This window comes from Neomonachus schauinslandi, chromosome 4 (assembly GCF_002201575.2).
Source record: "Neomonachus schauinslandi chromosome 4, ASM220157v2, whole genome shotgun sequence".
Taxonomy (NCBI): domain Eukaryota; kingdom Metazoa; phylum Chordata; class Mammalia; order Carnivora; family Phocidae; genus Neomonachus; species Neomonachus schauinslandi.
In genome coordinates this window covers 334420-358682 of record NC_058406.1, presented here as the reverse complement: position 1 = coordinate 358682, position 24263 = coordinate 334420, and the positions used below count along the sequence as shown (strand labels likewise).

The window sequence follows — 24263 nt, the reverse complement described above, 5'->3', positions numbered from 1 at the left end:
ACACACCGTAGCCATCAGGTGGAAGCGCTAGTTTTATTACAAAGCAGCCCAAGGTCACCAAGTGCCTTGGCCTGGCCCGACCCTTCTTCCCAGCTGCCCCGAGCTGCGGAAGGCTCCACCGGATGCCTGCACACACCTGCACACGGGTATACACAGGTATGTTGACACACTTAGAAACGTACATGCGTTTACACGACACCGACCAAACAGGCACACTCCCGTGTGGAGGCCCCCCTCCCCCGCCTCGCACGTGCACACACAGCTACGCAGCAGACTAGACTCGGGAATCCAGAGTGGTAGGGACACTCGCTCCCCTCCCCTTGCCCTGGTGCCTGAGTGAGGCCGCCACTGGGCAGGTGGCTGGGCACCCTGGTGCCTGCCTGCAGACCCCAGTGCTGCTTCCTGGGCCCTGGGCTTGGCTTGGCTAGCTGGGGTGGCTCTGTGGGGCTGGTCCAGTTCACCCTGGGCAGCCAGGAGAGCCCACCGCTGCCATGTCCCTCAGGATCAGAACAAGTCCGGCTGGCTCAGGTGTGGGGAGGCTGGGCCCCTCACTTGGCCTAACTCTTCAGCAAAGACTCCTGCCAGAGCTCCAGGGAGCGTCGTGGGAGATGAGGCCAGCAGGGCCCCCCAGATGATTAATGTCATCCCTGCGGTCAGTGGGCAACTGGTTGGCTTCTGGCGTGGCGTGGGATGGCACCGTGGCTGCCCCTGGCTGGGACCCCCGAGCTCTGCAGAGCCAGTGGCAGCCCCGTAGGAGCATGAGGGCTATGGCGTCGAGCAGCAGCTCCAGCAGCTCCAGGACAGAGAGGACCGATGAGCCGAACCACAGGCTCCAGAGGCTGCCCGTGGCTGAGAGCAGCTGGGGCACCTGCAGGCCCCAGTGGGCGGTGAGCAGGTGCACGGGGCTGCGCCCCAGGCTGGCCAGCCGCCGGTCCTGCCCCCACCACAGCCCCTGGCTCCCAGCTGGCTCACCGAGTAAATGGGCGTCTCGTCCACCGTACGGTAGTTGAGCTCCTGGTAGAAGGTGTTCACCTTGGCCACGTTGCTCCTGGGGCAAGGCGGAGGTGTGAGGGGCTGGGCCCTGGGCCCACACGGCAGGGCCCCTCTTTGGGGTACTGAGGACAAGGCTGGCAGAGGGAGGGGCCTCTGGAGGGGGAGTGCACCCACCTGAGGCCTGGGCTCTGGCTCAGGCTCCTGTGGCGTTGCTTGCCCAGCACGGCCAGGATCCAGTCCTGTGCACAGAAAAGGCTCGCCGGGGCTGCAGCTTCTCGCAGCCCTCAGGGCGCTGTGCGGCCGGTGTTAAGAGCAGGGACCACGGGGCACAGCTGGTCCAGGGTGAGCCTTTGGGACCTGTGAGACCCACCTGCTTGCCTGCCCCTTACCCACCCCTTCGGGGCACTCACGGCTGCCTTGGAGGAAGGCCATCTGGAGGTCCCGGCAGAGAGCTTGTAGAAAGACTCCCTGGGAGAGACAGACCCCCTTACACTCCTGCTGGGGTGCTGTGGCAGTAACCCCTGACCCCGAGCCCCCACACTTGCCACTCACCTGCAGGGCCTGGGGCAGCGTGAGGTACAGGGAAGCCGGTGGGTCCCCAGGTCCTTGTAGAGGCGGTAGAAGCAGTGACCTGGGGGGGGGGGGTGGGGGGCCCAGGGGGACCCCCCAGGCCGGGGGGGGGGGGGGGGGGGGGGGGGGGGTCTCACCCCAGGCCAGGTGCCTGGCGTAGCTGCAGTACTCAGCCCCTGACGGCAGGGGGTAGAAGTAGTAGCCGCAGGAGCAGGTCTCCACCATTAGCTGCTGAAAGCAGGACACGAGGCAGGCCTGGGGGCACAGCGGGGGACATGAGCTGAAGGTCCTGGGGCCGGACATCCCTCCCCCAGGGCCCGCAGGAGGGCCTGGTTCACCTCCCTCTCAGCACTGCACCTGCCCTCCCTACACCCTCCCCCACTTCCCTCCCCCTCGGCCACCCCGTCCCCTGGGCATTCCTGCCCCCCAACTCCCCGCTCCATCTCCGCTGGCCTCCACCTCCCCTGGCCTCCCTCTCCCAGGGGCCCCCCCACACTCCAGATCCCCCTCCCCCGACCACCTCTCTCCTGGCCTCCCCTGGTCCCTCCTGAGACGCTCCCTTTGTCCCCCGATGGCCCCACACTCACCTGCAGGGTATACGAGGCCTCGTAGAGCAGCTGCACGTCCACGCCCTCCACACCCTTGGTGCAGCGGCCATAGGGGCCCCCCAGCCGGTGCACCTCGTCCTGAGGGGAGGGGGCGTGCTTCAGTCCCACCGTCCCAGCCCTGGAGGCCCCGGAGTTGGCTAGGGATGTCGGGAGTGGGAGGCCTGGGGCCCTTCCTCTGCCCTGGCTCCCAGGGGCCCACCCACCTCTCGGATGCCGACTGTGGTCTCGGTGCCCGGCCGGACGCTGAAGCCCTGGTGCTCCAGGAAGGGCGTGTGGTCGTGCCCATGAATCATGACCTTGATGCCAGCCTCCGTGGACAGCAGAGGGAGGTGGTTCTGCCGCCCAGCCCTGAGGACCAGGCTGATCCCTGGGAGAGGAAGGGGGTGAGGCCCGGCTGGCCTGGACGCCCCCTGCCCCACTCAGCCTGGGGCTGGCACTCACCACGGGTGATGCCCGGGTGCCGCGCAGCTGAGACGCCACTGAAGCTGTAGCAGCTACCGTAGGTGGGGTGGTGGAACGTTCGAAAGTGCCTGGAACCAGGGGCCACACTCGTAGCAGCCCACGACCCCGTCGTGTGAGGCCTGAGGGACTGCGGCCTGCCTTACCTCTGGGCGAAGCCGTGTGCAGCCAGCTGGACCCCAGGTTGGCACCCACGCCCGCAGTGGGGAAGCAGCCCGCTGCCCCGCGCCCACTCACCGGGCCCGGCAGTCCTGGCCGTCGAATCGGCAGGAGAAGACAAAGCGGCCTCCGTCCTCGCGGGCGGGGGGCGTCAGGGCCAAGATGTTCACGTAGTGGAAGTGGTACCACTGCCGGATGGCTGTCACGGCTGACGAGAAGGCCCGGTAGAAGCAGTCTCCCCCGGTGCTGTTACACTGAGGGGAGCGGGGCCAGCTCAGCATGGCCTCCTCGTCCGTCCACGCCCAACTCACAGCCCTGCCGGGTGACAGCGTGCCGGGACCTCGCAGGGCTAGGGACACTCACCAGGCGGAAACCCACTTTGTTCTGGCCGCCTGGTTGGCTCAGCCTCTGTAGGCGGATCCCGCGGTCCAGGTAGAAGGCCGGCTGTGGGAGCCCGGCGTCAGCAAAGGGGACGTCCCTGTTCTCGCTGAAGTTGAATTTGTAGAGAGAGTGGATATTCTCCCGGGCAAACTCATCGAGTACCTGCAGGTGGTAGCGGGCTGAGCGTGGCCTGGAGGGTGGCAGGGCGAGGGAGAGGGGTGGGTTCAGTCAGAGCCCCCACATCAGTCCCCAGGTATTGCTGGGGAGGGTAGTGCCTATCCCCGCGGTGCTGACCCCAGAATCAGCCGGTCAAGCCTAGAAGCCCCCCGCCCCCCGTGTGGACTCCAGCAGCCTCCTGGCTTGGCCACAGCTCCCTCTGTCTTTGCTCCTGTTGCCTCCCCACCCGGAACGCTGCCCTGCTCCCTTCTCCTGCCCCCCGCCCCCCACCTGAAGCCTAGCTGCAGGCTGCCCTTCTGGAAAGCTCCCTCCCACCTCCCCTCACCCTTCCCAGGCTGCCCAGCACCTGGTGTCTGGGGGGCACTGACCACGCCAAGCTCCAGCTGGCTCTTCTTGGTCCCTGAACACCCTCCCCACCACCACCGTCCAGAGCAGAGGTCTCAGAGCTCCCGACTGGGCGCAGGGGTGCGGTGGGGTGGGGTCATCAACGAGCCGGTGGGCCCTCCACTGCGACCACACCGGGGAGGTGCCCCCAGGCTGCGCAGGTGGGGAGGCAGCACCACTCACCTGTGTGGGTTCATGTCGCACAGAGTGACGGCTGGGAAGAGCCTCAGCTCCGAGTGCACGGACACGGTCATGATGACCGGGTGACGCCCGTATTGTGCTAAGAGGAGCCCGAACTGCCAGCAGAACACCCCCAGGGCGCCCACCAGCAGCAGCCCCCAGGACGCCATCTTGAGGCCGTTCTGGCTGGAGCAGACGAGGCGGATGGCCCCGTGGATGGTGGCGTTGGCGCAGAAGAAGGTGAACAGCTCCCTGAAGGAGGTGTGCAGCTCCACCAGCCTCTCTCTGGGCCTGCCCTCCAGCAGTGGTGGCAGGGGCCGCTGGGCCTCACGGAACGTCGGGCAACCACCGGCTGCGTGGGCCGTGGCTCCCACCTGCGGCCAAGGAGCAAGCCGCCGTGTGGCCCCCACCTGCTGCCCGGCCTGACTCCCACTCAGGCCTCCTCACCTCGGGCTGGTAGGACTGCCATTCTCTGTCCCTGGGAACTCCAGGGACGGTCGGTCCCCCGGCCACCAATGGCACCGCCCAGCCTGCTGATGTTCAAAAGAGGCCTTATCGGGGGCTTGGGACCGGCCCTGCAGCCACCCCACCCCACCCCACACTGGGCCGGGCACTGGGCAGCCTCCGCACGTGAGTCTTATTGCAGCCAGAGCTGGGTCTGCCAGTGGGGACAAGGACAGCAGGAAATACGGTGTCCAAGCCCCGCCCGGTACTGTTTGGACACAGGCTTACTGTCCACTCAAGTGGGGCAGGGGACTCTAGGGAGGGGCAGGCCAGGTGGGTGACCTGCTTGGGGTAGGGACTGTATTGTGTCCTTGGGCCTCGAGCCAATGTTGAAGGTCTAGGGGCCCACAAAGACTAGACTCTGGGCCTCAATGGTCTCTACCAACCCTTAGTGGCCACCATGGCCACGTTTGATTGGGACTGACGGAACCAGGCTGCTCCGGCCACGTCTGGGCCAAGGGTTGGGCCTGAGGATTGTTCAGTGCTCTGGGCGCCCGGTGAGGCATCATCTACCGAGGTTGTCCCCAGGGAAGCCCTGTTTGTGGACCTTGGGCTTCAGGAAAAGTGGGCAGGGGGCCCGTGGGCTAGCCAGTGGTGGGGACCTGAGGGCCCTAGAGAAGTAGAGCCACAGACCCAGGGCCCCCGGCCCCCCAGTCCCTCCAGCACACAGGGACATGGGACCCTGACTAGGCCACGCCTGCTCTCCCGAATACGTGTGGAGTCACCACACTGGCTTCCGGGGGACTTCCCACGCCGTCTGCCTCTTGGTCTGAATCACTGGGCCTTCCTGCACCCAGGGTGGGGCCTCCTGAGCTCTGGCCCCCTCCTGAGGAACCTGGGGAGGGGGCTGAGCCCGGGGGTGCATCTGAGCCCCCACTGCATCTCAGCCAGCCCACGCCCAGCCTGGTACACCTGAGCAGCCGGCTCCCACGTGCTCTGGGAAACTGTGTGGGAGCAGGCCAGCCGGCGGCGTGGGGCCACAGGTGCAAGGCGAGGGTGGGTTGGCCTTCCTGCCCGGCTTCAGGTCTTTGGGCCTCCCACTTGCCTGGCCAGGAGCAGGTACTGGCAGGGGGTGCCCACGTTGGGTCTCACACCACGCAGAGCTCTGCCCACATGTGTGTCCACCAGGATCACACTGGGCCTCCAAGGTGAGACAGGCCTTGGCTGTGTGTTATAGGTTAGGCAAAAGGGGTTCCAGAAGGTTCTTTCTGACTCCAGTAACCATGTTTACCCTCCTCCAGACGTGTAGCCCAGACCAGCCCCCTCCTGCCCTGGATGGGGCTACCAGGGTAGGAAAAGGGGACGCCCTGCAGATGGGGATCTTGAGGACCACTGAGAGCCTCCAGGGCCTCCTGAGGGAAGGGCAGGGTCCAGACACCTGGGAGAGAGGGCCCCAGACGCACTGAGGGATCCGAGGTGCCTCGGTTCAGACACAGCAGGAGCAGGGGTGCACTCCTGTCACACACACCAAGCCCTCAGTCAGTGGGGACCGCGTGACCCTCTTCTCTCGCCCTTTGTGCTCAAGGTGACGTGTGGGACAGAACTCCCTGCACTTCGGGTTCGAGAGAGCCCAACAGACCCTGAGAGAGACATGACCTTCCCTCCTTGCCCCCAGCATGGGAAAGGAAGCCCACATCAGGCGCCCTCTGGTACCTGGAAGCTGGAGCCTCCTTCTGCAGGTGCCTCCATTCTCCCGTGGTGAGGCAGCTGCCTCAGTGATGGCAGCTCCAGCAGGTGACAAGACAAAGTGGGATGTGGCCGACACTGGCCAGGCAGCCTCCTGTTTATAACAGGCTGGCTGGGCGTGGGATGAGGCAGGGCAGGGCAGGGCCCGGCTGGCAGGGGCAGACACACCCACTCTGGACCCGGAAGGGGAAGCCATGAGGACAGGGATGGGGGTCCTGCCCCTGGGTGAGATTTTCTTGCCCAGAGCCCTGGGGATGAGCGGTTCCTGGTTCCCAGAGGAAGAGGAGAGGCCTGTGTTGGCTGAGACCCCCTTGCACGGCTCAGCGGCTTCTCGCCGGGCAGACCCTCTGCTCCCCCACCTCCCGAAGCTCAGACCTCTCTTGGGTCCGACACCAGCTCTGCCTGCTCCCAGCAGTGTGCCCTGGCCACTCACCTCTCTGCCTGCTCTCCTTCCGACAGGCGGCGAGGGATGCCTGCCCGGCTCACGCTGTCAGCGCTGACCACAGGTGTTTGTGGCCAAGGGACGCCGGGCAGGGGCCTCCAGTCCCAGAACCCAGGTGTGTAGGGCCAGCCGCTGGGACAGGCTCGGACCGTGGGAACAACTTGGCCTGGGTGTGGAGAGGACACCTGGTGCCATGTGGCCCACAGTTCACTCTTCCCAGCAGACGAGAAGGCCACTGCTGACCACACCGCTTACTAAGACAACACCCCGCCCGCAAAGATGACACACCCACGTCTTGGCCATATACGTGCTAAGACCACACAGCACACTCAGGGTCCGGATCACACCGTCTTGGGGGTTGAAGTCCTTGGCCTCAGTGTGGCTGAAGGCAGGACACCCAGTTCACCCCCGTCCCAGGATGACCCACCACCTCTGGCCCCAGTGGGGGATCCAGCATGTCCCCAGGATGACCCGGAGGTCTCACCCTCCCTAATGAGCAGACCCTCAGCCTGGTCCCAGGTTTGAGGGTGTGGCTCAGGCCCTACTGCCCCCCACCCCCCCGGGGCAAGCTCTAGTTTCTGACACCCCACCCCAAATCAGTGCAGAGGGCCTGGACTGGGATGAGGGAGGGAGCCTCACTTCCAATAGGCCCTGCTCGTGGGGCCTTGGCTCTGAGGAGGGGTGAGGTCATCAGCCTGTGGCTGTGGAAGGAGGCAGATGGTCACTGGTGATGTCTGGGAGGAGGAAGTCATACGCCTGGGGAAGAACAGGCCCTGGGCTCACCTGGCTGTGGATGCGCATCGTGGCTCTGTCACTTATCGTGTGACCTTGCCCAAATTAATCAACCTCTCGGAGTCCATTAGCTCAAGTGCAAAATGGGCCTTACCTTCCTCTTCCTGCTCAAGGCTCAGGGGTGGGGCCAGCTGGTATCACTGGTGTGGCGACCCCCTCCCTGAGCCCCGCATCAGACCCTCCAGACTCAGCACAGGCCTGGGGTGTCTCAGGCCTCTGCCACTGAGCAATTTTCCTCTGTGGGATAGGGCAGCACACTGTCCTGGGGGAGGCCTGTGAGCAGCAGAGGAGGGTCCTGGGTGCTCTGGGTAATGAGAACAGGAGTGACCTGTGGCTCCCAGCTCAGGAGGTTGAAGAAGGGAGCTGCCAGGAAGGAGGGGCCTGGAGACCCCGGGCTTGGGGAGCTCAGGTCTGGCCAGAGTCCCCTCCAGCCAAGGGCGGCTCACAGGGAACAGGAGCCCCCACCTTCCTGTGGGAGAGGGAGCCCTGGCCAGGGGCAGAGGCATGCCTGTGATGATGAGGGGCTCGAGTCACAGATCATCTAGGCAGAAGGCACAAACCTCCCTTCCCTCCTCCTGGGGAAACAGTTTGAGAACTGCCGAGGGGCCAGCATAAGGCGCCTGGGCCAGGGATCAGCGACCAGTGGGGAGGGGAGGAGGTCACCCCAGAGCCCACCTCTGGGAGGGCAGAGAGGTCTCTGGCTGCCTCAGCAGGACAGAGAGACTGCATCCAGCGGCACTGAGGTTGGCAGCCCCCTCCTCCCTTCCTGGTGCATCCCTTCTCCTGCCTCCCCAGGCCTCACTGGCCCTGGGAAGAGCAGGCTAGGGCAGGACAGGGTGACCCCAGCTCCTGGCACAGTGTAGGCACACGTGGTCACTCCTCAATAGCTGTAGTGAAGGGATGTGAGGACGCCTCAGAGAAGGGACAGGTGGGTGGTCCCACGTCTTCTACCCTCTCCCCAGAAGGATAGTAGGATGGCTGGCCCCAATCTCCTGAGTACAACCCCTCTTTGGGACTTTGAGTGGGAGCCTTCATGAGGCTGGGCCTAGGGGTGCGAAGGCATCCCCTTCCAGGCTGGGGCTGTCCTGGAGACTGTTGGTGCCTGGTGTTTCGTGGGGCCCCCAGGCTCAGCTTATTCACCTGTGGGTGGCCCCTCCCTCCTCAGGGGCAGCTTAGAGATGGTCCTAGGGGACTCTGGTATGACAGAAGTGAAGTCTGAGCCCGTGGGCTCTGCATATGTACCGGATTCCTGGTGGGTATGGGCAGGTGGGGGTCGTCCTCCCTGGGCCTGGAGGCTGGCCCACCTGCTTCTAGGAGGGTGAGGGGCCTTCTTGGTGCAAATGTGGAATCTCTCCCCCCCTCCAAACACTGACCACAGGGTTAAGCAGCAGCTCCAGTGAGCACAGAGGGGACTCCCTGAGATGCCTCCAGCCAGCTGGGGGTCGGTGGGGCTCAGGGTCTGGCCAGGTGTCTCCCACTGGAAGGGCTGGGGTGTGTGCACACTTCCTGCCTGGTCACCTCCGGGCTGGCTCTTTGGGACCCTCTCTTGAGCCCTGGCCAGGCGGTCCCTCCCAGTCAGATGTGACTGAGGCCTTCAAGTCCCGCCCCGGGGAGGGGGTAGCAGCAACTGGTAAGGGGGATGTTTTCTTGATTCTAACACTCTTGGTTTCCTGATAGCTCTTCCGACACAGAGCCATGGGCCCCCCCACCCAAGATGCTCAAGAGAGAAGACAGCCACCCTCTTCCTGCAGCCTGGCCATTGGCAGCGGTGGGAGGGGTGGGAAGGAAGTCTGGCAGAAAGCGCTAGCTCCAGCTTCTGCTCCAAAAGGGTGGCTTTGGGGTTGGAGAAGGTCTCAGTTGTCATTTGCCGCCAGCCTAGCTGCCCACTCCTGTCTCGACTGCTGAGGCCATCAGCTCTATGGCCACAGGGCTGGGCAGCTTGGGCCTTGCTGACCTGGAAGGCAGCCTATGTGGGGCTGGTAGGGTGAGGGCCTTGGCAGCACCTGCCGGCCACATCTGTCTTGGGCACCTTCTTCTCCCTTAGGTGTGACTCAGGGGTGCTTGGTGATCAGGAGGTTGGGGGCTGATGCTGAGGGGTTCTGAGCTGAGTCTTCCCATCAAGACGCTCCCACATGAGTCGGCACCCCCATTTTACACAGGGACGAACTGAGGCAGGAGAGGGCCTCTACCTGCCTGAGGCCCCAGCCCCACACTGTCACTGCCTGGGCTCTGCAGGTGTGTGTGGGTTTGTGTCAGACGCACCTGGGCTTGAACCCCAGGTGCCCTGGAGTGGCCTCCCTTACATAACTTTCCATATGCTAAAAACAGCCGGCCCGCCCCGTGTGGGGATGGCGGAGCCCCTGGGGGAGGTGGAGGAGTGAAGGCACCATGCTGAGTGTGGCAGCAGGCGGCTGAGCTCTAGAAACTAACAGCCCCCAGAAGGAAGGCAGGCCAGGGATGGGTGATGTGGTAGGAGGCAGAAGCAGGCTGGATTCCCGCGGGTTGACTTACCTGGCTGCAGACGGACGATGAGCACGCCTTCTGGGTTCTGCCCAGGGCCTGGGGCTGCTCAGATCCTGCCTGAGATGCCCTGGGTGGGCCAGACTCAAGGGTAAGCATGGTGCCTGTCTTCCGCCAGTGGCCACAGCTGGACCTGTCGGTGCTCGGTGTCCACTGTCAATGGTTGTGTGATCAGTCACCTCGCTGACCTGTGGCCCAAGCCGAGAGGCAGTCAGGGGTAATGGTGAAGGGTCTGGAACCCTAGCTCTGTCCCACAGGGCAAGACAGTCCAACACAGCAATGGCCTCTCCAGATCTGTCTGGACTGATGACCACCACCTGCCTCATAGTTGATATGCAGCATTCCCCCTGACATAACCTACGAGGGGACACTCCAGGACCCCACTTGGCCCTGTCCTGGATTTTCTCTCCAGGGAGGGCTGTTGGCAGTATGCTGGCTTGCTCAGCCGCCTCGCCCACCCCGCATTCAGACACCAACTTTACGATCTCCTGTGTGTCATCCTCATGTCCCTCCAAGCCTTCCCTCATGGCAGACTTGAGAAGGTGGAGGGGACCAGCTCCAGGCCTCCGCAGTCAGGGTCCTTTCCACGGACACTGGCCCTTGGAACAGTATCCCCACCTGCCTGCTTCAGGCATACTCCCATGGCCAGGTGGCCAGCTCTGCCTCCCCCTCCCCTAGGCCAGGGAGGGGACCGTGGGAGCAGAAAGCAAGCCTCAGTGCAGCGTCCACTGTTGCATAATGACCCTATTCATGGGCTGGGTGGAAAATTCAGTTGGGGAAACAGTGGAACTATTTTTATGAGGCGGGCTCTCCCCCACGGGCAGGGGCTGGACAGGCTTGCCCAGGGCAGACCCCACCTGGCACAGGTTCTTGCAGGGCTCCCCGTCCCCGCGCCTCACTGGTGGCCAGACAAGGCCAATCAGGACGTGACCCTCAGGGACCCGAGCGGGGTTCAGTCACTGATGGGGCCGGGGGACCCTAGTGCCTCGGGTGCTCTCCTTTACATGGCCCAGGACTGGGCCCCCAGACCGGATTGGCCCCATCCTTTGGAAGGTAGCCGGTGGGACAGTCGGGGTCCCAGTGAACTCAAAGCAGAGTTCACGCCGGCACCTCGGGGGTCACCCTGGGCCTGGGCTTGTCTGTCTTCCCCGGGATGGCGCGCCCCGCTCTGGGACGGACCGCATCGGCCGCTGACAAGCCCTGGGGCCACCCGCCGGACAGCATTACGGCGGAAGGATGCTTCGCAGCGCCCTGACCGCCTGACCAGATCACCCGAGAAACCGGGGGCCCAACACCGCCCCACACCCGCTACGGCGCTGACCGCCAGGGCGCACGCGCCGACCGTCCGCCCTTGGGCCCCGCCCAAGTGCTGCCCGCCAGTGCGCACGCGCGGGCGTTCCGGGACGAGAGGGGTGGGAGGTGGCAGCGAGACGCAGGCGACGCCCGCCCGGCCGGCTAGAGCGGCCGCCCCAGAGCGCGGTGCACCGGAATCGGAAGCGGGGATGAGTCTCCCCCGCCCCGCGAACAGCCATCTTGCAAGCTGAGGCGGCGGCGGCGCTGCGGCGGTTCGGTGGCCTCGGTCCCGGCGCGGTGAGGCTCTCCGGCGCGGGCCACGCTCTTCCTTCCCTGCTCCGGCCTCGACCACGGCGAGCCTGAGCGCGGCGGCGGCCCACGCGCGGCGACGGGGAGAGGTGAGAGCGCGGCGCGGGCCTGAGCCGGGCTTCGGCCGCGCGTCCGCTCCGCCGGGGCCGGCCCGCGCCGAGGGCACGGGGCCGTCGCAGGGCTTGTCCCCGCCCGATCTGCCGCTCGAGGGGCCCGGCCTGGAGCTTCCGTGCGCGGAACCTGAGGTCGGTTACGGCGGGGCGCCCGGGGCTCCGGGCCGGGGTGCTCCTCCGGCCAGCTTGGCGGCTTGGTTGGCCCCACGGCTGGGCTCCTGCGGAAAGGCCTCCCGTTAGTGGCGCGCTTGCGGGCTCCTCCAGGACTAGCGGCATAGATCTTGGTTTGTAAATGTCCCCGGGAATCGCTGTTGGGGTGGCTGCCATCGAGCCCGTCGCCGCTTCGGCCCGAAACAGTGCCCTAAGCTGGACCCCCGCAGGAATGAGTGTGCTTGGGGTTGTGCCTGTTGGGGTAATAACCGAGAGGAAATCAGGCGGTAGGAGGGGGAAGCCGCGCTGGGGTGGCTCCCCTTGGGCCCCGGGCCGGCCGCTCGTGTGTGCCTGCCCACTTTGCACGTCTGCCGGTTACCGCAGCCTCAGCGTCCAGCCAGATGTAGACGTCTAGCCCCCGTTTCAGTCGACACCACCTGGCTGGTCTGTGTTTAATTCACATCCAGTGCCCGGCATCTTTCGGGGCCCAGGCACGGAACAGCTAGAGAGAGGCAAGGCCACAGCCCAGGGGGAGTAGCGTCAGTAAGTGCATGGGAAGACACTCCAGCAACGGGAGGGCGGGTGCTCTGTCCATTCCAGGTGAGGGAAACTTAGTGTAACCCAGCTTTGGTGGAAGGAGGCCTAATTGAAAACCTGGCTGTGTCGATTAGGCACAGTTGGGTCTCGGTGCCTAGAACTTGCAGTTCGTCATCTGCACTGTTTTGAAGGGTTGACCTCTGGGGCAGCTCTCCGCCCAGGCCGGTGCACAGACTTCCGTGAAAGTCCTGGGCTTGGACGTGTCACGTGCCAGTGGGTCAGTCTGGCCAAGGTCTCTTGCCACACTGTCACCTGAGTTTACGCTTACACGGAGCAGAAGAGATGTGCGGAGAAGAAAGGAACGGGGAATGGATGCTGGGCAGGGGGCAAGCCTGTGTCCATATGAGGCTGAAGGGACTCGTGCCCTGTGATATTGGTTCAGGCTGCTTTCCTTCGGCTTCTGTATGTGAAAATGTTTTATTCGTGCCATTTTTTCTTAAATGTCTGCACTCTGTTTCGTCCAGCATAATGCACTTTTGTGGGCCTTGTCTGTGGGATTTGCAGGGAACTTGAGACATGCTTCCTAGTGTGTGTAGGTGCTGTAGACTAGAGGGGCTGTGAGATCACTGACTGAAGCACAGGAGGGGTCAGTTGGGAGCCCTTCCTTTCCACGAACTGAGTAGTTGAATCATAAATGTGACTTTAAAGTTTATGCCTTTGGGAGCAAGAATGAGAGGAGACGTTTGTGACTGGCCAGGCAGGATCCATTTGTTTTGTGTGGCTGTCCAGTAGCCTTCATTAAGCATCTAGCCTGGCCACGTAATTAAGTGCCAACACAGTGGTATTTGAATTATCCAGTGAATTGTTTTGTATATGGCAGAGTGCTAACTTTATATGAACATTTAAAAGAAACAAGTCCAGTGTGGTGGTTCTGCTTTTGGGTTGTTGCTGTTTGTTACTAGGTGTTGGTCCCGGGTGAGCCGCCTGGCCCACTTGGCTTGGCCAGGAGCTTGGGGGCAGTGCTGTACGGGAAAGCATCCCTCTCCAGGCTGTTCTGTAGCCTTCTCCCGCTGTGGGTTCACCAGTATCTCTGCTGGGGCCTGGCAGGCACCTGAGTGGTGTGGAGCTGGATCGCAGGGAGGCTGGTGGAGGCATTTGGCAAGGGAAATCAGGGAGGCTTTTGAGGGACTTAGCTTGGCGAGGCCAAGAAGAGCCAGGCCAGGAGGAACCTAAGTGAATTTTTTGCGAGTGGAGACCAGGCTGGGAAGCAGCCATCTGGTTAGGATGAGGAGGGGATTTGGGAGTGGGGAACTAGGAGGGGGCTAGCTGGGGCTTCTTTGTCAAGGGCTTGGCTCTGGGGGAATCTTGAAATGCTGTGATCAGAACTGTGGGTGGAGAAAGTTAATCTGACTTAAGTGTACAGAAATGGGGTGAGACTAGAAGCTGGGAGGCCAGTTGGGAGGCTGTTGTGGTGGTTAATGGGAACAATAGTGGGACCCTGCATTAGGGTGAGTGGAGTGGGGACGGGAGAAGGAGGAGAACAGAGACCCTGAAGTTTAGGGGCCCCAGAGAAGTGCGGTGGTGTGTGGAGGACTGCTCTGCAGGCCTTGGGGTGTAGAGTGAGCACACTGAGCCCTGGCTGTCGCCTAGGGGTTTACTGCTCTGAGGGGAATTCAGCCTGCAAAGGGGCGGGAGTCCACAGACCTCTGACCTGATGGAGCTGTCGCTAGGGAAATGAGCACACAGAGGCCCTGAGGTGAAGATGAGGAGGGCCAAGCACTGTGGTGGGGGTTGGAGGTGGAGTGACTTCAGGGTTGTGCAGGTCAGAGGTCAGGGTGGAGATCCTGACCGCTGATGTGCAGTGCTGTGGCAAGATGGGCTGAGATTGCTGAGTGGCTGTGTCCGTAGCACGGGGGAGAGCAGGACAGGTATGGCTCCGATTGGCCACCACTGTCTCCTTTCCATTCCTGCGTACCCCTACGTGTCCTCTGTCTCTATCATATTTTAGACCAGTGGCTTTCACACTTTATTTTTAGCAGCAGAACTTTTTTGCCTTGCTATCTTATGGGAAACTTCAGTGTATAAAGCAGTTTGAGTTGGAGCTGATCTGATGTCTGTGAGGGTGGGGAGCTCTGTGTCTTCTCTCACCATCCCTCCCCTCTGCCTCTGAGCATAGCTGAAGTGTCCCAGGGCCCCCTAAGCCAGGCCATGTTTCTTCTCTTGAGGCCTCGCTCCTGGTCCTTAGCCTTCAGTGCTGTCCTGTCCCTCCCATGCCATCTCCTCTGTCCCATTCAACCTTCACTGAACCGTTCAAGTGATCTTTTTTTTTTTTTAGGATTTTTAAAATTTATATGAGAAGAGAGTGCCCACACACATGAGTGGTGGGGATGGGGTTGCAGAGAGAGAGGGAGAAGCTGACTCCCCGATGAGCAGGAAGCCCGATGCGGGACCCTGGGATCATGACCTGAGCCGAAGGCAGATGCTTAACCGACTGAGCCACCCAGGCGCCTCATGTCCAAGTGATCTTTCTAACAGAAAATCTGATCTCCCTCAAGGCTTGGGCCTAAAACCTTTCTGCTCTGCTGCTTGGCCGCCTGGCCTTGCCTCCCTGGCCAGCCTCGTCAGTCGCCGTTTACTGTGCTGTGGCTCCGTACACAGTGGCCCAGTACTCTTCCCTGGACCCATGATGCTGCCCAAGTCCCTGTAGCTCCTTCTGTCCCTCTTCCCAGCATGGGTGTCATACTTTCAAGGGTCCCCTCTCTCTCCAGTCTCAGGGAGAGGCCCTTTCTCTGCTCCCCTGTTCCTCCCATCCACTTTTGTGCAGCGGTAGATATGTTGGAAAATGTTTAACAACAGGCTTTCGCGGGGGGCTGGTTTGGGGTGCATCCTGATTTCCATGGTATAAACATTTCATTAGCACAGAGTTGGAGAGATATGCACATTCAGGAGCACTGGTCCAGGCTGGCTTTAGCACACCTCTACTTAGAACCCTTTAAATAAGATTTTTTCGTGGCGCCTGGGTGGCTCAGATGGTTAAGCGTCTGCCCTCGGCTCAGGTCATGGTCCCAGGGTCCTGGGATCGAGCCCCACATCAGGCTCCTGGCTCAGCAGGGAGCCTGCTTCTCTCTCTCCCTCTCCCCCTGCTCATGCTCTCTCTCTGTCTCTCTCTCTGTCTGTGTCTCAAATGAATAAATAAAATCTTTTTTTTTTTTTTTTAAAGATTTTATTTATTTTTCAACAGTGAGAGAGGGAACACAAGCAGGGGTAGTGGGAGAGGGAGAAGCAGGCTTCCCGCTGAGCAGGGAGCCCGATGTGGGACTCGATCCCAGGACCCTGGGATCATGACCTGAGCTGAAGGCAGACGCTCAACGACTGAGCCACCCAGGCGCCCATGAATAAATAAAATCTTTAAAAAGAAATAAATTAGAGATGTTTTTCTTCCCATTTTGGTTTTTTGAGGACAGGAGTGAGGCTTTGGGGTTTTTTTTTTCCCCCTTAATTTTTGTATCTGATATTACATAAATGAAGGTTGTGGCAGGGCAGACGGGAAAGGAGAATCTGCAAGTCCTGCAGGCGTCTGAGTGGGTGGGCAAGTCAGGACAACCCACAGGCCTGGGTTCTGGGTGGCTGGGATTGACTGTGCATGATGATGGGCTGCAGAAATGAAAGCAAAAGTGCGGGGCTGCTGAAGCTGTCTGCGGGTGAGGAAAGCAGTGGCGTGCCTTTTCCTTTGTTGTAAACAGAAATGTTTGTTTTCCATAGATGAGCAGCAACAGCAATAAAAGAGCTCCAACAACAGCGACCCAGCGGCTGAAACAGGACTATCTTCGAATTAAGAAGGACCCGGTGCCTTATATCTGTGCTGAGCCCCTCCCTTCCAATATTCTTGAATGGTAAGGCTCTGCATTGCCATTCACCTGACACTGACTGGCACCTGGGTTCTCTGCTGGCTCCCATCATGGCATTGGTAAAGTTGCACTTGCTCACTGCCCCTACCCAGTGTTCTCAAATTGGGCACCGGAATTGGGAGCAGTGACAAATTAAGGCCATGTTCCTGGGTGTGTCACGTGCTTAGCTCTGAGGGTTGTTCCTGGTCTGCCAACATAGGATAACAGTGTTTTTGGAGTCAGACTATCAGCCAGCAGATAGCGGGTGTTGCATGGTCCACAACGGTAAGACGGTGTTTGTGGGACAAGGGGTTTGTGAAGGGATGGTCTGGTCTTGCATTTCTGGCTGGTTCTACTTTCTCCTTTGTGCTTTTCTGTTTTGTTTGCAAATCTTTGAGTTCAAACACCTCTTGACGGACAGCTGAAGCTCTTTGTTTGCGTGGGCAAGTGGAGTCTCTGTGCGGGGACCTCAGTGACGGGCATGGGCTGTGCCTGTTCCCCCTGCTGCAGGTCAGCCCTCGGAGGTCGGGCCTGCTTCTCCCAGAACATCGACGCTGGGGGCACAGAGCCACCTCATGTCACCAGCTATTCCGTGCTTGGCCTGCTTCGTAATACTTGGGCACACCGAAAAATGCAGGTTTCCAAGTACACCTCAAGAATGTATGTGAAATTAACATTGGAAAAATTGTCATTTGGCTGTAATGGTTAGAGAGGGTTCCTTTCTTGCATATTGTAGACATAAAAATACTTTGTGGAAAACTCACAAGGTGCGGTCTTTAAGATTCTGTTACAAAGTGACTACACCATCTACAGTAGAAGTTCACCTATTGAATATTTGTGAATATCTGGTGTTGGCTGGACCCTACAAACCCCAGCCTTGAAGTGATTCTAAATTTGGAGAATTTGTCATCCCCAGAGCTGGCTGATTTTCTTCTCTCCCTCAGGCACTATGTGGTCCGAGGCCCAGAGATGACCCCTTATGAAGGTAAGTCTTTAATCTGAGAGGAACAAGAGGCCGTTTTACCTTCTGAATAGACCTCACCTGTCAAACACTTGGTATTTGTGAATCACGCCCTATTTTGGATGTGCATTAGTGAGATTGGACGAGCCCACTTCCTTGGAATCCACCCCAGTATTTCTCCAGGTCCTAGAAGTGTTTGGTTTTGCCGTTGTGTTCAGTCTTTGGGGGCTATCTGTAAGTCTTAGGGTTTACCCAGCCTCTGACATCAGTAGGATCAGAGCCGGAAGACAGACCGGGTGAGCAGGACAGTGCGGCCAGTTTCTCCCAGGGTTTGTTCAGACCAGCATGAATGTTGTCGGAGGAAGGAAAGGTGTATTTATGGAGCACTCACTCTGCTGCGCCCTCTGAGCTAAGTGGTTGGGCCCCTTTGTGGATGGGGCACTGAGGCTTAGGGAGGATCTGCTCTGGGTCAGCTGGACACCTCTGCTCTCCTAACTGCTGCTGAGGCTGATCCGGTGATGCCACTCAGGGTCCTCTGGTGTCATTTACAAAGTAGACCTGGGATTAGCCAGCACATTGGGGGGCTGCAGGGAGCCTGGCACCAGCCTCAGAGTTTAGGCCAGGGTGAGAGATGAGCCATGGCAGGACAAGCCCAGGGCAGAGCTGTGGCCAGGTGGGCAGTATCTTCAGCTCTCTAGCCACTGGGTCCTCACTTCAGGTGACATGTCCCTCCACATGGGGCTTTTGCGTAAGATTTCACTAGAGAAGAGTCCGGCTGCTGGAGGAGAATGTTTGGCCTGTATGTCACTAACTCTCCTTTGATGCAGGAGTCCCTGTTACGGGAAGATGTGTCCTAGGGAGACAGGTGCAGAAGTCTCTTTGTAGGTTGGGTGTGTTCATAGTGACATGCCGGGGACTGCCCGAATGCCCAACAGTGGCATGTGGGCTTGATGGGCTTGCAGTGGGTTTCCTAGAAATGCAGCAAAAGACGGGCTTTATGGCCGTTTGGACAGATCATGTTAGAATGCTTGTTAAGGGGCGCCTGGGTGGCTCAGTTGGTTAAGCGACTGCCTTCGGCTCAGGTCATGATCCTGGAGTCCCGGGATCGAGTCCCGCATCGGGCTCCCTGCTCGGCGGGGAGTCTGCTTCTCCCTCTGACCCTCCCCCCTCTCATGCCCTCTGTTTCTCATTCTCTCTCTCTCAAATAAATAAATAAAATCTTTAAAAAAAAGAATGCTTGTTAAATAGGGGCGCCTGGGTGGCTCAGTCGTTAAGCATCTGCCTTCAGCTCAGGTCATGATCCCGGAGTCCTGGGATCGAGCCCCGCATCGGGCTCCCTCCCTCTCTCACTCCCCTTGCTTGTGTTCCCTCTCTCACTGTGTCTCTCCCTATCAAATAAATAAAATCTTAAAAAAAAAAAAAAAAAAGAATGCTTGTTAAATATGTGTTTCTGACACACTAGGACACGAGTGTGTGCTCTCTCTCACAAGGGGCATTGTGCCTGGTTTTTAAGTTTATTTTTTTGTAGTTTTAGTATTTTCCGGATAAATAGTGAGCATTTACTAATTTTTGTATCCAGGCCTTTTGCTGCTGGAAATGAGCCTGGACGGGGTGGAGGCAGCGGGGAGAGGAGAGGGCAGGCCCCGAGCGAAGGCATGCAGGGCTGGGACTACAGGAGACCCCCATACCCCCCAGGCCGTGGCTAGCATGGGGTCTTCTGTCTCTGCAGAAAGAGGTGCCCTCTTTTCAGACCCCAGCCTGTCACGAATGCTTCCTGGTGTCTGGTACTCCCCTGTGCATTTCCCTGCTGGTTCTGGCCCTCAGGCTGCCAGCAAGATTCCCTTCAGACACAGAGCTTTTCCTGCTGCCCCTCCTCCCCTTTCTTTCTTCCTCCTCGTACTCTGCCTCCTCTCCCTTCACTGCCCACTTCAGCACCTACTCCTGTCCCCTCCCCTGCTGCCCATCCCCTCCTCCGTTCAGGGCTGCACTCTGCAGCCTGCAGCCCTTCCTTCTGCTGACCGCTCTCACCTTGGTCGGTAAGGGACCCGTCTGAACTACCAGTCCGAGGGACAGATCTCAGGCCTCAGTGTCTGGGGTTCTGTGGACTCTAGTGGTATCGACTCTGGCTTTCTCCTCACTTGCTCCTCCTCTGACTTCTGGGTGTCCTGACCCTTCCTTCTCAGTCTCTCATGGTTCCTGTCCCTGTCCCTGTCTGCTTGGCACAGTGTACTCCAGGTGCACCAACCCTAACAGTTCTGAAGCGGCCTCCTGCTAGTGTGGGTGTCGCTGAAGATTCTCCCTGGATTGATTTGTAGATTTTACACAATCCTATCAAAGTCGTAATAAAGAGATTTTTATTCTAGAACATACACGGAAAGGCAGAGGATCTAGAATAGCTAAAACAAGAATAAAGTGGGAGGAGTCACTCTGCTTGATTTTTCAGACTAGTGTAGTTTCAGTGAGCAGACTGGAGGGAAATGTGGAAATGCAGGTCAGTGGAACAGTAGAGAACCCAGGAACGGTCTGGCACAGCTGTGGCCTGTGGATTTTTTTCTTTTTTCCCCACTTCGTTACAAAAGCAGTTCGGTGGAGGAAGGGCAGTGTTGAAGGGCAGCATCGTGCTGGGTGCTCTCCCTGGCCTCCTTCCAGGGCCACAGTGCTCTCTGTAGTTTCTGTCCCCAGGGCTTGGCCAAGGCTGTGCTCCTCGCTCCGTCCCCTGTGGACACTTGGAATGAAGGAAGCTGCTGGCCTTGCACTGCTTCCCTGCCCTCCCTGGACGCTCTGTCCTCCCATGTTCCCTGCTTGGCCTCTTCACCTCTCAGGATGAGCCCTCCTGGGCCCCCCTCCAGCACAGATCCTCCCAGGATTCATCTTCTGCACTGTAAGGGGCACCGAGATGTGGAGGATGGCATGCTTCTGTGGCTCTGCGTGCGCCGCCTGCCGCATGTCATGCAACTTGCTGTTCGCTTCTCCGGTTTGCTCCCTGTGTTGCCTCTGCCTGGCTCCTGCACGGAGCCCTTCCCTCGGTGGAAGGTTTTCACCTAGCATCCGTCCAGTAGATCGCAGGAGGTCGAGCCACCGGGTCAGCGCAGGTATTGAGAGTTCTGTTTCCCCGGCAGGTGCACACCGTGCCTCGAGGCAGTGTCTTCCCACTACCCCACCCCCCGAAGCTACACGGGGCAGCCATTTCTGGTGTAGTGCTGAGCCAGACCGTTTCAAACGCGCATTGACTCTTCCTGCTTCCTCTTAGGAAAAGCCCTTGTTTGTGTCACTTGCCTATTTCCCAGTTTGGCTTTCTTTTCTTAGTGATTTTGAGTGTGTGCGCTCTGAGTGTCATTTATAGTGTTAGTTTGTCACTGTGGACTTGTTGGCCTGTTGGGTTGGCCTTACGAGGGACACTTGGCTCATGTCATCCGTCCACCACTGGCAGAGCTTGGAGTAGAAGACCGCACTCCCGTGAGGGGGTGGGGAGCCCAGATGAGGTGGTGGGGGGACCCTACCCAAGAGTGGCTTTGGAGCAGTGATGTGTGACTCTTTGGGACTAGTGTGCCCCAGTCCTTGAAGTGGGACCACACCCAGGGTCCCGGGGGCAGCAGGGAGACCAGGTGGAGGTGATGAGGGCAGCTCGTGAGGCCTCACTGTGCAAGCACGTGGGCATACAGACATCCCCAGGTATCGCGTCAGTGCGTGTCCTACTTCTACTTAACGTGCCCGTGGTGGCCCAAGGCTCTGCATTTCCAAAAGGCTCCCAGGTGCAGCCCTGAGAGGCTGTGAGGCCTCAGGTAGGCATGGCCAGTGGGACTGGGAGCTGAGCGGGCAGGGCTGAAGGCCATGAAGCTAGCAAGGTCACCCAGAGTGTTGGTCCGGATCAGTTTGAAGGTGTGGCCAACAGGATTTGCTAATGGAATAGGTGTGAAATGGCGGCAGGGCCAGGGGGTGGGTGGGTGGCAGTGGGGCCTCCCAGATTTTGGTCTGAACGCCCAAGAGGATGGAATTGCTGTTTGGGGGAACCCGCTGGAATTCTTTCTTGGACCCGTCTGGGCAGCGTTGCCTGCATGGCCTCGGCAGGGTGGACTTGGGCATAGCTCTCCGGGAATTTCACAGAAAGAAGAGTGAGCCATTGGCAGGCATCCCAAGGGGGTGGTGGCTAGAGTTTTGGTTTTTTGTGTTTTTACGGTGGGGGAAATGATGGCAGGTTTGCTTGCTGCTGGGTGTAGTTTGGTGGGGAAGGAGAAATGAGTAGCGCAGGAGGGCGGGGATCTGAATAGGGGTGACCTCCGCTGACATGCAGGGGAGGGCGGCAGGCGGGGGCCAGTGAGGAGCTCGGTGCAGCTTCTTTTCTGATGCTGTGCTCTGAGTGAGAGAGGGGATGTCATGCGCCCCCAGTGAGACCTCCAGCAAGACTCTTGTGTTCCAGGGGTGGTCAGCTGCTGGGCACAGAGATGGGGGAGAGTGGGTGGGGTGGGATGGGAGGCCAAGGGTATTGATGCCAGCCTGAGGGCTGGAATGGGGCTGAGTGGGAGGGGTTTGCCCACACAGGAGTTGCACTGTGGACCATGACAAGGCTCTTTCTCTGTTTTGGTATAGGTGGTTATTATCATGGAAAACTAGTTTTTCCCAGAGAATTTCCTTTTAAACCTCCTAGTATTTATATGATAACGCCCAATGGAAGATTTAAGTGCAATACAAGGTAAGGCATTTTTGCTTCTCAAGTGTTGAGTGGGGTCCGGATTGGGGTGAGCTCTGTTGAGTGGGTCCCTGTTTTTCAGGCTGTGTCTTTCCATCACGGATTTCCACCCAGACACGTGGAACCCGGCCTGGTCTGTCTCCACCATCCTGACAGGCCTCCTTAGCTTCATGGTGGAGAAGGGCCCCACCCTGGGCAGCATAGAGACGTCGGACTTCACGGTGAGGGCCGGAGAGCATGGTCGCGTGTTGGGGGGCTCCCTCTCATGTCCTTGCTCCCCAGGAACACTCGCTGCTCTGGGGTTCCTTGCTCTCTCATCAGCAGGGGGAAGAACAGGCCGAGCTTCCTCAGGGGTCTTGGGAGGGGCGGGCAACACCACTGGTTTTATTTTTCTATTGTTTAAGTAGGAATCAAGTTTAATGTAACTAATTGATGATAATGGAAAGAAAAATAAGTCTCGATAAGACTAAATTAGTTTGTTGTGAAGAGTGAGTTTATTGAGTATTTTCAACAATGTGAAGATAGCAGCTTTTGAGGATAAAATCGTCTTTAGAATTTGAAAGAATTGAAGTTTATCTTCGGGCTGATTACTTCCCTTCTCTTTCTTCCTAGAAAAGACAACTGGCTGCACAAAGTTTAGCATTTAATTTGAAAGACAAAGTCTTTGGTGAATTATTCCCTGAAGTCGTGGAGGTAAGGAACAGAGGCTGCCAGTCAGTTCTACCCCCTTGCACATCGGAATCTTCCAAAGAGAAGACGGTGCTGCTCTGCGTCTCTGTGCTGCAGACACACAGCACGGAGGGCACCTGTGCCCACGGGCACCTGCAGGAGCTAAGTGGCAGGCGCAGCCCCGCCCCTCTCCTCCAGGTGCCCAGGGTCAGGGGGGCTTGGACGCTGGGGTTGGAGCTGGAGAGGCCAGGGAAAGGGAACTGGATGTCAGGGCGTGGAGCTCCTCAGGTGGGCTGCTGAGCTGCAGGGAGGGCCCTTGGCCAGGAGGGGCAGGGTGAGCTGCACTAAGGTTGAGGCCACGGTGATTCCGTGTCACTTGGACCTGCTCGGTCTAGGCCCTGAGAGGTGCAGGCTTGGTGATTTTGACAAGTCCCTGGGCCCCCTCATCTGTAAGACAGAGTTAGCAGCAGCCCCCACCTCCGACAGTGGGTATCAGGATTGAATACATGGGGCTGGCGACTGCCGGCCCCACAAGTCTTTGTGGTGGATCTTAGAACCCTCCCTAGTCTTTTTTTTTTTTTTTAAGATTTTATTTATTTATTTGAGACAGAGAATGAGAGACAGAGAGCATGAGAGGGAGGAGGGTCAGAGGGAGAAGCAGACTCCCTGCCGAGCAGGGAGCCCGATGCGGGACTCGATCCCGGGACTCCAGGATCACGACCTGAGCCAAAGGCAGTCGCTTAACCAACTGAGCCACCCAGGCGCCCCGGAACCCTCCCTAGTCTTAAAGGAACTCGTTTGTTTAGACCAACCGTTGTTTCTTTTTGTTTTTATCTTAGGAAATTAAACAAAAACAGAAAGCCCAAGATGAACTCAGTAGCCGACCCCAGGCTCTTCCCTTACCAGATGTGGTTCCAGATGGGGAAACACACCATGGTCAGAACGGGCTTCAGCTCCTCAATGGGCACGCGCCAGGGGCTGGGCCACACCTCGCGGGGCTCCAGCAGGCCAACCGGCACCACGGACTCCTGGGCGGCGCCCTGGCGAACTTGTTTGTTATAGTCGGGTTTGCGGCTTTTGCCTACACGGTCAAGTACGTGCTGAGAAGCATAGCGCAGGAGTGAGCCACATGCCACGGCCGGCAGAAGTGGTCAAAAACGAGGGACACTGGGCCCGAGCTTGCCATGGGCTGGCTGGACATGCCGCCGAGCGCAGGGTGGACCTGCCTGACTCCTGGGGTTAGCTTTTTAAAAACCTTGAAAAGGAAAACAAAAACCAAAGTGTGTAATTTGGATTTAGAGGAGATGCAAGATTCTCAGCTCCCTGTCCTCGCTCTGGGGTCGTTGGGGACCATGGAGCTTGGGTGTCGAGGAGGAGGGGCCTCACGCTTTGGTTTTATAGCTTATCTCCTGTATCGTCTTTTGGACCTGTTTTAGTAAACATGTTTTTCATTTTATTAGATTTGGTCACTTAAAAATACAAAACTCGATTATCAAATACTCTGCGTGCATTCTTGGTCCAGCGGAGCCCTGGCTCAGCAGGCAGGAGGAGTTTCCACAGCTGCGCCCAGCTGGCAGGGGCAGGGGGCCTGGCCGTGGGGCCCAGGGGCTGGCCAAGGACAGCCACAGATTGGGTCCAGGAGACGTGGGGCTTGGCCTCAGCATTTGAAATGTGTTTTGTTCACTTGGAAAGAAGCAGTCCCTTGTAGGAAAGTGGGTTCTTTGTTTTGCTAAAGTTGAAATCCAGCAGCTGCTTGCTGTCTGACCACAAGGTGGCACCCTTTACTTGAAGAGCCACCATGT

At 59.2% G+C, this 24263-nt stretch overlaps 2 protein-coding genes across 2 annotated transcripts; one reads left to right on the top strand and one right to left on the bottom strand.

The window, feature by feature from the left end:
* Positions 1-37: 37 nt before the first annotated feature.
* SCNN1D (sodium channel epithelial 1 subunit delta) lies at positions 38-6104 on the bottom strand. The gene is made up of 13 exons (XM_021684351.1): positions 6069-6104; positions 3915-4333; positions 3153-3360; positions 2868-3043; positions 2613-2701; positions 2375-2538; positions 2151-2249; positions 1701-1818; positions 1546-1624; positions 1404-1461; positions 1168-1232; positions 973-1048; positions 38-868 (listed from the first exon to the last, which is right to left on the bottom strand). The coding sequence occupies exons 1-13, from the start codon at positions 6102-6104 to the stop codon at positions 566-568; spliced, it is 1890 nt and encodes a 629-aa protein (XP_021540026.1). The 3' UTR covers positions 38-565.
* Positions 6105-11374: 5270 nt separating this feature from the next.
* UBE2J2 (ubiquitin conjugating enzyme E2 J2) lies at positions 11375-23956 on the top strand. Its single transcript, XM_021683332.1, has 7 exons — positions 11375-11546; positions 16020-16150; positions 17089-17129; positions 21693-21795; positions 21875-22013; positions 22405-22485; positions 23301-23956. Exons 2-7 carry the CDS (start codon positions 16020-16022, stop codon positions 23583-23585), a joined length of 780 nt encoding a protein of 259 aa, XP_021539007.1. The 5' UTR covers positions 11375-11546; the 3' UTR covers positions 23586-23956.
* The last annotated feature ends 307 nt before the right edge of the window (positions 23957-24263 follow it).

What these genes read in the sequence shown, in the direction of transcription:
- SCNN1D (XM_021684351.1), bottom strand. Translation starts at nt 6,104, where the DNA reads ATGGAGGCACCTGCAGAAGGAGGCTCCAGCTTCCAG. An exon ending in GGCCTTCCTCCAAGGCAGCC is followed by an intron (nt 1,233 to 1,403) that starts GTGAGTGCCCCG and finishes TTCTGTGCACAG; the next exon opens with GACTGGATCCTGGCCGTGCT. An exon ending in AGCCAGAGCCCAGGCCTCAG is followed by an intron (nt 1,049 to 1,167) that starts GTGGGTGCACTC and finishes GCCTTGCCCCAG; the next exon opens with GAGCAACGTGGCCAAGGTGA.
- UBE2J2 (XM_021683332.1), top strand. Translation starts at nt 16,020, where the DNA reads ATGAGCAGCAACAGCAATAAAAGAGCTCCAACAACAGCGACCCAGCGG. An exon ending in CCTTCCAATATTCTTGAATG is followed by an intron (nt 16,151 to 17,088) that starts GTAAGGCTCTGC and finishes TCTCTCCCTCAG; the next exon opens with GCACTATGTGGTCCGAGGCC. An exon ending in TATTCCCTGAAGTCGTGGAG is followed by an intron (nt 22,486 to 23,300) that starts GTAAGGAACAGA and finishes TTTTTATCTTAG; the next exon opens with GAAATTAAACAAAAACAGAA.